Raw genomic sequence first — 12,675 nt, forward strand, 5'->3', positions numbered from 1 at the left:
CTTTGACTTGTATAAATTTCAATATTTGTTCAGTAAAGGTTCAGAGCAGTTAAATTACATTAACAAATATTATTAGCTACTATGTAAGCCAACTAAGTAAAATACTTATATTGCAGGTAAAACAAATCAATGGGTGTTTACAATAATATTTGGATATGTCCATTTTTAAACAAGCTTATCAAATATCATGTAATTCTTAGTCAAATGAGAGAGACTCAAAGTAGATTTTTTTATCCCAAATACTCAAATTTGTTTAGTAAGCTAATTGTTTTCTAATATGGGCAAAAGTAAATATGAAGAAGATGAACCATACCAAGTATGAGTTTACTGAGTCAAAGTAGTGTACATATTTTCTTAGTTGAACCTGATTCTTTTGGCAAACTTATCTCTTATACTTTTTAAACCACCTTTAAAACAGCAGTACTGAGAAGGTGTGCTGGAAATCATTCTAGTTTAAACAGTATTTCATGATTTTCCAAACACGGAACTTTGGAGGAAGCAAGGAAAGCACAACTCCCTGGATAAAAAGTCTGTTTGCTTATTTCCTAGAGGTCATCTGTGTAAGTAAAATAAACTGAGGAAGAGAGGCAAAAGAGGAAAATGTTGGGACTAAAAACATTTATGGCCGCAGAAATCACTTCACATTACTCATCAAAAAAAGTCAAACTGGAATACAGGTCAGGTCTTATAATGAAAATATGAGATTTTATCAATCCACACCACTACTGTATTTCAGAAGATACAGTAAATACTATCATACTACAATAACTGGTTTTCAATATTACTTTTACAGATATATTCAATTTTATTTAACCATACGGATATATGCTTGTTCTCCTTACAGAAATACAAACATGTATGCATTTGTCATCCACTCAAATTAGAAACCAAAACCCTCTGAGATTTCCTTCTACTAAATTTAATGACTGTGCTCACAACTCCTAAATAAATCGATCTTATCATAGTCAAATTAAGAAAAAAAACCCTGCATTGCCATGAAAGCCTTTAAAGTGTGTCATTAATTGGCCTCTGTTTATACATGTTACAAAATGCAGATAATCCCTAGAAATGTTCAAATTCTAAAGCTCATACAGAGTTCTTATTCAGGTGAATGGCAAACTATCAGGAGCTCCAGGGCTCAGTGTCAACTTAAAAACAGTGCTGACATGTTCTATTACGAAACAGACATCTTAAGTTCCTAGCTCTTTTTTGAAAGCTACTATTCATTTACTTTCAGTTATGACGTGTAACTGAAAAATAAAAACAGTGATAAGAAGATCACAGGAAAACTACTTAAGAGTTTTCACCAGTCTGTACCAGGAGTTATAGACTAAAAGTAATTTACACCTAAATGTGACTTTATAGATAAAGCAATCTGAACAAACACTGATAGAACACACTGACTTCTTTATTGCTTTGTGTTTGTTGTATGTATTTAGTGCATAGCATTCATCTGCTCCTACATTTCCAATGCTATAAAAAGAGCGTTCTTAATAAAAGGCTAAAGTTGCTTAGTGGCAGCTCTGCATAGGGTTTTCTTTGTGTACTCAGATTGCAATTCAATTAAAAAAAAATAAAGTGGAAAAGAATAGGAGAGAGTATTATACACAGACCCCAAGGCAGTTCTTGTGAAAGCCAATCCCTGTACAATACTTAAGCCTTTGCCTCCAATACACTAAACACAGCTGACTTCAAAATTCAAACCATAACCCTGTTAAACTTTTTTTCTTCGCTGAATAATTGCTGATGCTTGAATATTTAATTTTAGGGGGAAAATATAAACATTGCATTAAAGTTTGCAAGTTATAATTTGTCACGTTAAAGGAAAATTTCATAATGCCCCAAGAAGTAGATCATTTGCAGATCTTTTTATTCCTGAATAAAACCCTATTTTTTATGCTCATCTAGCACTTGTTGTGTGGAAGAAAGAAGGGCCAGAGTAGTCATAAAAAATACAGAAGAAACTGGCTTGCTTTTTATATACAAGCTCCACTGATAAATAGCTTAGTAATTGACATTTTAATCTATGCCAACTCATCGTATATTGTTCTTCAAAGAGCTGTATGCAACTTTTTGACAATCAACAATTCTGACAATCTGAAGGAAAAATCACATTGCTTCAAATTAAGCTGTTAAAAATTAAGCCAAGAGTTTCTCAGTCATGATATCCCCACCTTGGGTTTTTTTCTGTTCTTTATCTGGATTGTCTACCTTCCCATACAGAGGATTCAAATCCTGCAGCTTTTTTTCAAAATTGTGTTATTTATCAGGAAATATTTTGAAAAGATAGTCAGGAAATAGTATTCCATAATGAAGCATTTAATAGGACAAATACCCTAAGAGCTATATAGACTAAATATATAAATAAATTATGCAGAAAACAGGTTTAGTGAAGTATATGCATTACCTTCTTAAACTGTAAAATATCACTCATATTTAGGTTTATAAACATGAGAGTTGGGAACTACTGAGTTCTTCTGGCTAAAGCCCAATATCGGCCTTATTTCAGTTTAATTGGAAGAGGATCTTGAATTCATCTTCTCCATGAGATATCAGGAACCTGGATTTCTGTTTGTACCAAAGGTTAATAAGAAATGTGTCTGCAAAAGTCAAACAGCATTAAATACCAAAAATTGATTATTATTCTGCAGGAGTTGTTCTGTCATTCATAATCTCTCCATGCTCCAACCTTCCACAGCTAATCTTTAATGGATGACATGCAGGAAAGAAAAATAACATCTAAAAAGGGACTCTAAAGTGAGCTTTGAAGAAATGGAAAATACTTTTCTTCTGTGCTGAAAAGTTATTGCCTCCCAAAGTTTATTACTGGCAAGATTACTTATTTCCTCTTACTTTATGGATATTAAATCAAATTAACTCTAAGCTAACAGCCACTTGGATATTTGTTTTTACTTTTGCTATTAAATCTATTGCATATGCATATTCAGTAATTATTTTTCAAGTTAATTTAGAAAACTTCAAATAACGTTCATGAATATTTCCACACCCTATTCAAGAATTCCAAAATACCACAAGTGCACATTCAAAACATTTTCATAAAAACAGACCTGAAATAGGGACTTCATTGTAGGTATATTGCCATAGTTTCCAAGAGACTGAAAGTTGTATAATATATACCACCATGTTAGAAGTACTGCTTTCCTCTTTTTCCACACTGTATTTCCTATCATTACCTTGGTGTTTCAGAAAGCATCTACAGAATGCTAACACAGTTTTCAGGCATTAAAAATGGTGTGAAGCCCCTAATAGGGCTGGACTCAATCCTGCTGAGCTGATGTTGATTTAAGAAAGTATTTAATTTTGGTAGCATTATTATTAGATATTGGCACAAAAAACCCTCAAATCACGAAATAGCTGTTGCTACAGAAAGATCTAAGGATAAATATATTTATTCTATTTTCATTCAGAATTATTCTTAGTCTCAATATATACTCCGGTAACAACAAAATTATTCCAAGAGCTCCGGTTATGATGCCAACTATGGTATATCTTGCTGCAGTAATGGCACTGTGAGAATAGGACTTTGATATTTTTTCCAGTCTAGAGAAGCTACCACTATGCTCTGTAACTCTCACACTCAACCAGCTCCTTCCTATATAGAAGTTCCTATATATCCCCTGTTTAATTCTTCCATTAGGAAAAAATGAAGTCACTTACTACATCCATCCAAAGTGAGATCTGTTCTCTCAGCTATTTGTTTTCAAGACTTACTCCTTTGCAATGCCTCCATCTTGATTTTCCAGTCTGTCCATGGAAGATGTGTGCTCCCTCCCCTTTCCACTCCCACAGGCAGCACCCTCTCCTTTTTCTGTTCAACATATGAAAGTTCTGCACACCCAAATTTCAATATTTGGCTATTCTTCATACTCGCTGCATATGTGGTGCTCCCTTTTTTGCTTTCACTATCCTGGTGTCTGTTCTTTTATGATGTGCTCTTCCCTGGGTTTTCCTGATATTGCTTCCACCTCTGTTCTTCATGACAGGAACTGAAACTAACAGTACCTTCTGATATTGTGTCAGAATGACAAAAAATCCAACAGAAGAATAAAGAATAAACTGCAGGAATCTCTGATAACTATGATCACCAGAAACAACAGTCTCTAATGATTAAATGTCTGAAATCAAAACTTTAAATTCCCTAATTTTCTTTAGTCATAACTAGTTGACATAGAGATAGGGACTCGAGGAAGTCTTAAAATCCATTTTCAAGGCTATCAAGATTCAAAAATAAAAATGTTCTGAAAATAAGTTATTTACTGTACACGGTATTATACTTTTCTTCAACTATGTATTTCTTCTGCCTTAATCCTACTTTTTCTTCTTTTCTCATAAAGAATTTCACAAATCTGCCCTTTTTTTTCTTCACTTTTTTCCTTTTAACAATGTAAAAATCATAAACTGACAATCTTTGGATTATTTGTTTCTGTAGACTGTTGTAGTTTCATTTCAAAATGCCTTTTGTCTTCACTTTTCAATTCTTTCTATGGGACTTGTTTAGGTAAAACCCATCAATTAGAGAGTTACCTTTTAAAACAGAATTCTAATATTCCTCAAAGTAGATAACACTTTTATGGTGTACTTTTCTTATGTTCTTTACAATATAATTTTGTGGAGTCACTTACTTATCACGAAGTCAGTACTAAGCAATAATAAAAATGCAAACACCCATATTTACAAGCTTCACTCTACCATGTGTTACACACTGCAGTAATTAAACATTAACTAGTAACCTGAAATCACAGCAGCATGTGTTCTCCCTTCCTCAAAGAACTTAATGCAGGGGGATAAGTTTTTCCTTAAACACACCGTCTGTTCTTTATTAGGTTCTGCTTGTCCATTAGAACTCTCCCCAAGGCTTTTATGAGAGAGACACACACGGGCATCCACAAATCCAGTTTGGTTCACATAATTCCAGATTTCAAACCATTTATCCAAATTTGGTAACATTCTTAGAACTGTAAGACAGGAAGCAAAAAAACTGTGAAATATTAACAATGCTTCCTTTTGGCAAACAGTTTAAGTAGTAAGGAGCCTCTTGCCCTCTCTCTTCAGCATTTAAAGGATTTTATACTTCCTGTACTCATAAAAGGAGAAAAAAAAGGTTATTTTTAAAGGTCATTGTTACTACACTATGTAGCTCTTTAAAATTTGGTTCAGTCTTCCTTTTAAAACAGAATAAGCATGTTAAATTATTATATCCACATTCATGCCACTCTGTTTTGAAGAGAAAAATATGCTTAGAATATCATTAGAAAGTTTAAGCAGTAATGTAGGAAAACAACAATTTCCTAACAAATATTTCAACTGTATCCATAAAAATGAAACTATCTGTGTTTTTGACACACTTTTCTTTCCAAGTTTTAATGAGCAATGAACACCTATACCAAAGAGAATCAAGAACAGAGGTAAAACACTGGGCAAATATCCAGGAAAAAACACAAAAGTTCATATTCAAGCCAAACAATCTGCATTAGCTTTTGGCTGGTGAATATAACAATGACACATAGTGCAGATTTTTCTTTCTTCTGAAAATAAAGCAAGCAATCTGAAATTAAATAAGAATAAAATTATGCCTCTATTTAATTTTTCCTAAGATGTTGATTAGGTTTGACTTTCCCTTCCCCCACCACAGAAAATCTAGGAACTCTCTTTTCCATCTATAATATTCACAGTATAGCATATTCTCAGGAGTTTGATATTAAATGGAATGTCAGCCATCTGTTTTTCAGCTTGAGAGTTTATTATCTGCTCCATTTTCCTGAAGACAGTTACTCCTCCCTTTAGTACAAATATTTTGGGGACAGCTATTAATACTATTAATACTCTATGAAGTGTGAGTGGTCTGTGAGGAAACAATTTTACCAAGCTTACACTTCCTTTCTGAACAAATTTTTTTAAACATCTTCATGAGAATCTCAAGAGTATTTTTCATCTACTGGATACACTGTATATATACAGTCACTTTTCAATAAGAATGCCCAGCTTCATAACATTAGCAGTTTCCACAAGCATAGAATACAAACTGTCTCCACATTTGTATGTCTATCCAAAGAACAATTAACAACAAATATAAGCACACATTCACTTTCAGCTGTAAACTTAAAAACCTTTCCTTCTGAGAATTCATATAACCTTCATTCACTGGATATATGCCAACATCTGACAAAAATTCATTTTAACTACCAAGAGCAGATTTTTCAAGAACAGTGCAGGTCTCTAGTTGAGGTGAATGTGAGACTATCTCCAAACACGGGGAGGGGGTAGTATTGCTCTGAACCAGCTAAAACAATAAGTGGTATTTGAACTGCTGGTTGAAAGGTAGAGGCACTGGTAATCATTATTTCCCCTTGTTTGTTCAGGACCTTCCAACAAAACAAACAACCTTTTTGTGATTGGATTGACATGGTGTTAACAATGCATTTAATGCCCAAATCAGTATGAATACAGGTAAAGCTCCTACTAATACCAGTACCAGGATGTTAAAGCCATCTATTTTCTAAGCAACTCTAAACAGCCACATATTAAAAAAAAAGTCAAATCTTCCCTCCTTTAGCAAATAAAGCTAACATTCACTAGGCCACGTCAGATAGCAACCACGGGTACTGTATGAGCCATACAGCCATCTGTTAAGCGCTGGCCGACTGTACCTGCAATCCTTTCAGCAATCTTAGCTTCTGTAGTTCTGTCCTGCAATTCTAAGTCCAGTTTCATTGTCTTCAGCTCCTTGTCCTTTTCAGCCAGCTTATCTTGAAGCTGAATTGAACAAATGGACAATGAGATTTTTATCTTGCTTTCAATCACAATAAAATTGCAAATAATTTCTCACTCCCAAAATACAAACACTAAGCATTAAAACAACAGTTCAATTTATTATATTTATTTGTTTAAAGAAAAAATGTTAAAAACAACTTTTTTAACATCTGGCCTGTTAAGAGACAAGTACCAATGCACAAGCCACTGTTTTTATTTGGGATTCTCCTCCTTAGCTATCATCCAGCAGCTGCAGTCCTTCTTGCTAAGGAAGTTCAGAATTGCATGGCATATAATGTAGGTGGTTGTAGGAATAGCTGTTTTCTAACAAGATAGAGATATCACAGTCTGAAAAGACTGGTCCAAATGCATATTTTTTCATATTCTTCATCAGATAGAAGATTGGTATTCTTTTGCATAGAGGCTTTTCTTTTAAAGGGTATTCACTAAATCTGTTACTGAGTATTATTTCAGGTATCTGAGCTTGAATATTCAATGACACTTCATGGAAAGACTAGAGACTGTTAGGTTGTTTAGGCACACACAGCCACAGCTAACATTAGAAGCAATGCAGTGCTCAAGGAAGATGAAATTTTCTACCCTTCAATAAAGCTGAGTTATCAGGGCACATTAATTCTCTAGGCCACATGTACAGAAGCATCAGAAGAAAGAGCTCCAGATTCTATCCATGAAACCTGGTCTAGTCTTTGGTATTCATTGGTTTTCAGCCAGGGTGCAAGAATCTATGTCATCAATTAGAAAAGTCAGAGAGTAGGTTGGAGGTGTTTTGTTTTTTTTTTTTTTAATTCCAGAGAAATAGTTGTTAAGCAGATATGAAGAATCCCAAATGACAGGAAGCCAGTGATTGGTGCACTAAAATAAATAACAAAACTAAATCAAGCACAGTTTAAAATGTATGTTTTGCAAGGCAATTATAAAAAAGCAAATATTGGTATCTTGAATATCTCAATTGTACCTTTTCATTTTTGGCCCTGAGAGTGTCCAATTCTTTTAAAAGCAATGCAGTTTCTGTTTTTCCACCTAAATCTTCAGCATCATTCCACGAGGATAGAAATTCAGGGAGCATCCTGTTGCCCTTTCTTTCTACAAAGCTGTATTTTGGAAGGGAAAAAAATAATTTAAAATCACTTGTTATTCCACCCCTCTGAAACAAAATGCACAGAAATAAATTTGCAGAACTTGTTAGCAAACTTGTTAACCACTGCAAATGTATTAAATAGTCAGAAAAAATGGATGCTCTTCTACCACTTCTTAAAGCTGTAATTCTGAAAAGAATCTGTCAATCTGGAATAGTAAACAAATATCCTACAGGCAAATTGGCTATGAAGTCTATAAATACCAAATGCTTAAGGAAAGCAAATATTAAAAATCATTGCGTAACACAGAGCAAAAAGGAATAAAACATTTGGGGGTCAAAGTGATGCTCAGGTTTAAGCAAACCAAATTTTTTGTAGGATGATTCCACAGGAAGTGATATGAGAATATCCATTAAAAAAAATCTAGAAGTTCATCTTGAAGAAATCTGTAAAATTATGGTATGATTCTAAATATTATAATTGACTACAGGAATTCCAAACTGCATGCCATTTGGAGTTTTAAAGTAACTTTTTAGCCATAGACAACTTAAAATAAGACAAGGTTCAATGGACAGAAAAATTCTGTCTCAAAGTAGGATTTTCATAAAACATATTGGGCATCCATTAATACTCACAGATCACTCAGATCTCACTTGTAACAGGGCAGCAAAATCAGTAAATAAATGGATTAGAAGGGGAACGAGCAAATATTTTTACCATTTGCTTTCCTTAAGCATTTTCTGGTTATAGACTTCATAGCCAATAACTGCTAAGAAGTAGCCATAGAAAAGCTATGCTTTCTGAACTCTTGTTTCCACTGCAGACACTACTTTATGTATAATTCATATCCTAGAAAGATGAAAAAAGCTATCTGTTGCTCCAAAGAGTCATTCCTTTAGGCAGACAGTTGTCTGTATTCAGACACCCTTTTTTCACCTGCTTCCACTGGTTTTATTTTCTCTATGGTTCTTTAAGAAGGAAGGTAAGATCTGTATTCTGCAGGCAAGCTGTGCAACTTAAAGCCCATTAAAAATAGACAGCATAGAGATTAACATCAAGAAAGTTCTACTAAGTGTATTACACTACATATGGGTGAAAGAGTGGCTTAAACAGCATGTCTTCCCTTCCAAGATCCTTCAAACTGTATTTAACCTTTGCTGTGCACATTTCATTTAGTACTGCTTTGGGCCATAAGTGATAGATGCATCTAGATACTCTTGCCCAGATACAACAAAATTCAAGTGTTTCTTGTGTATTTTCCATGTTCAAGAGATGCTTCCATGAACAAGTTTGAGTATAAGTCATCATCAGTTTAAACTGAAAGAGGGTAAGTTTATATTATTTTAATCAACATTTCCTGCGTTTTTCTATATCAAGAAATTTTGACATATATTCTAACTACAATCTAAATGGGAAAAGACAGGTTTTGGCATATAGCTTTAGGATCCTACATGTGACATACTTGGAGTGGAGATGGTTCAACATGCTGATTGCTGTGGGAGATTAACCTCAGTATTCAAGAGAAGCCTGATTGTCAGTGGGAGTGGCACTGGTGAAAGGTAAAATGAAAAATTTTTGGCTGACTCTGTGCTGGGCTGTGGATTATACTTGACATTTAGTGCAGGATGCATTGCCCTTATAGAAAATCTCAGTCACTAATGCAAAAATGCAAAAAGGAAAATGAAAAAGTGTTAAGGATTTGGTTTGGCCCAAAAAGTCACCATTAGATCATAATGAAGATAACATTACTGGATCTAGAACCTGATAGACATATGAGGAACTAGTGTATTTTTCAAAAGTATATAATAGGGCTTTGCAGCCTTGATACCATTTTCAAAACAACTCTGACACACTCAGTTAAAAATTGGTCTTCAGACTGCCTAGGTCACTCAAAATTGTTAGCATGTTCCTTAACCAGCTGGCTAGTAAAAGGTGCAACTAGCCAGCTAATTATACCTTTGTACATTGTGTCACATATAAAATGAGTGTACATATTTCTTAAGACTGCTATAGAGAGCCACTGCACAGTAAAAACACTATTGACAAGAAATGACCAAAATTAATGACACAATAAAATCTTCAGAGTCTGCATTAAACTTTTCAACCATATTAGCCCATCCTCAGATTCCTGTCACAGACTGCTACAAGGTATTACAGTTCCTCATCTTCACTCTTCCAGCTTCACTTGGACTTCACCCTGCTTTATTCCTGCTTCCTACTCACTCATCAAATTTCAGTTGCTTGTTGTGTAAAGCCACAGATACTACTAGATTTTCAAGATCTGTTTTAATTCTGTTCAGCATGCATTTTTAAAATTCTCTATAGAGATCACAATCATTGAAACACCCACAATGTGTGATATAAACCATTGCAATGATCATATTTTCTGTGAGTGCTAGAGAATACAGAGGTGAAATACTACATTCCACAAGGGAAGAAGGGCAGATATGGTGAGTCTACTCACCATTACTGATTCTCATGTGGGAAGTAAATTTCCCTATATTTACTCAAAAATCCATGTGTATATTGTCAATAATTTGAATCTAGAAAAACTATATAGAGGGGTATTTCTTGGGCTTACCTTGATTCTTCAGAGCGAGAATTACAGTCAGTTAGGACTCCTCCTCTTTGACTGGTTACTCGCAAATCTGAAAGTTTCCATGCTTCAGCTTCTGCCTGGATAAAAAATTCTGTGGGTTTTTGGGAATTCTTATATAACTGATGTTCAGCACAAAAGTCTTCTTTCTTCTCATCTAAGATGTGTGTTTCTAATTGGGAAGAGAAGCAAACACATTTTCTCATTTGGAGGATGAAGCACAAACCTGAGATTTTTCATTTGAAAATGCCTTGTTTTAAGAATATAATACTGTTGTACAAAGGAACAAGTAATTTAGTTTCAGATTCACAAGTTCTTTATCCCTTCATGAAGGAATGTGACCTGTGTTACTGACAGCATGGATGGATATAGGAATTACAACCCATTTACTGGATTTTTCTCATGGAAACATGAAAAATTCATCACCATTGCCTAATCCCTCCTCCTCCTTAAATGACTTCTTAAATGAATGCTGACTGTAGAAATTTATTTACCTATCTCTTAAAAAACTCAGCTCTACTATAGTGGGATATGATGAATTTCTGCTACAGAGAGGGAAAATTTTAGGTTAAAACTAGACTCTTACTTACAGTGAGGTTTCTTTCAAATCCATTTTGGCTACAAAAGGAGTATCATCAAGCTGTAATTAGCAACAACAAATTTAAAGCACCATTATTCATTCCTCGAGAGTGTGAGGTACAGGCTCATACAACTAAAGAACTTGAAGAATGCAAAGTAGAAATTGTGCCAAAGGGAAAAATTATCTGATTAAAATGTTGAATGTGATAGTTAACTCTCTTAAGCTTGGCTACTAGATATTTTTAGGACATATTTCTGATATCAAGGCATTTAAATGAAAGAACGATCCACATACCACGAGTGCTCTTTCATAAAGTAAGAACAAGTATGTTTTAATTATAGAATTATATTAAAAATGAGAAGGAAGCAGCCTAAAACCATTGGAAATGGAAAAAGGGTGCATATATTTTTCATTCTTTCATTTAGATTAGTAGAGAACAAACACTGGAGCTTTTGCTTATTTAATAAAGTTAGTGTTTCCAAACGTTTTGGATAAAATATAGGGCATATATTATTTGATCCATCTTATAACATACTCCTCAAAAATAACAAAAAGCTGTCTATATAGTTGAAATAAAGTAGAAACAGACCAAAAATACAGATCAATCAGTATCAGGGTGCCATCCTGCAGATAAACACAGTTATAAGCACTGTTTCCAGGTAAAGAATACTGAAAGTTGTCTCTGAAGGTGTGGCGATAGATTCCTCTTTCCTTAAACGAGGAAAGACACAGCCAGTGGCACAGGAAACAGCCCAGGGGCCCCAAGAGATGACTTGGGAATTAATTGGCTGGAGTCAGTTTAACAACTTCCAGTATGAAGCTATGTGTTACCAACTCCAGAAAAAAGTTATGGGACCCACTGCTCATCTATATTCTCCACATACCCTTCAGCACAAACTTATTTGAATCCACTCTAATTTCTGTAAACTGTAACCACTGATCTTTATACAAGAAAAACAACAGTCAACAGAGTATCAGAATCTTTCTTTCTCAGCATGTGGGGACCATTACCATAAAATATTTTTCAATAAGTATAATACTACTATCAGTACTGTGATTAAAATATGTTCCTCATATCTTTTCACAGCTAGTGCAGAAATTGAACACAAGGCCACAGCCATTCTTCGAACAAGAGTATGCTGTTTCCACTGGCCTGAAATCCTGCAGGTTTTTGAGAAGCTTTCCTCTGAAGTGCTGCTACATCTGAAAACTGGATTTGATTTCCTACTCCTCCTTACAGTAAGGAGCAAGAATGTCTAAGGAAACATATGTTAAAAAAAAAATATAAAAATCACCAAATATACTACAAGAACCTGACTCAGTTTGGGCGTGGCAACACATAAGGGCAAAATTTTGAATCCTTTCCAGTAAATACTATCTGAAAACTAACCTAGTCTGAATTTCCATACTTGCAAAGCATTTTATAGGGAGTTGTGTTTCCCATTTGATTATGATTATAAAGAACTTTCTACAAAATATCCTGTTTACTTCTCCTGTATTAGATGCAGTGTCTGTACAAATGCAGTTGCGAATTATGCTGTCACATGCTGCAGGGAGGTCCAGTGCTACACTTGCCATAACAAACTTTTTCCCTCCTCCTCCTCCTCTCATAGGGCATCCACTTATTCTAT

The 12,675-nt window shown here is 34.4% G+C and overlaps 1 protein-coding gene across 7 annotated transcripts in view; it reads right to left on the bottom strand.

Annotated features, from left to right (window-relative positions):
• Nucleotides 1-12,675, bottom strand: part of MIPOL1 (mirror-image polydactyly 1) — a 184,181-nt gene that overhangs the window by 128,166 nt on the left and 43,340 nt on the right. For all 7 annotated transcript variants that reach the window (XM_083863214.1, XM_083863212.1, XM_083863218.1 and 4 more), the window contains 3 exons: nt 10,450-10,636; nt 7,748-7,883; nt 6,669-6,774 (listed from right to left, as the gene is read on the bottom strand). In XM_083863214.1, the coding sequence (XP_083719340.1) occupies nt 6,669-6,774; nt 7,748-7,883; nt 10,450-10,636 (429 nt within the window). The remainder of the gene's footprint in view (nt 1-6,668; nt 6,775-7,747; nt 7,884-10,449; nt 10,637-12,675) is intronic.

The sequence above is a fragment of the Zosterops lateralis genome (genome assembly GCF_965231275.1).
Source record: "Zosterops lateralis genome assembly, chromosome: 6".
Taxonomy (NCBI): Eukaryota; Metazoa; Chordata; class Aves; order Passeriformes; family Zosteropidae; genus Zosterops; species Zosterops lateralis.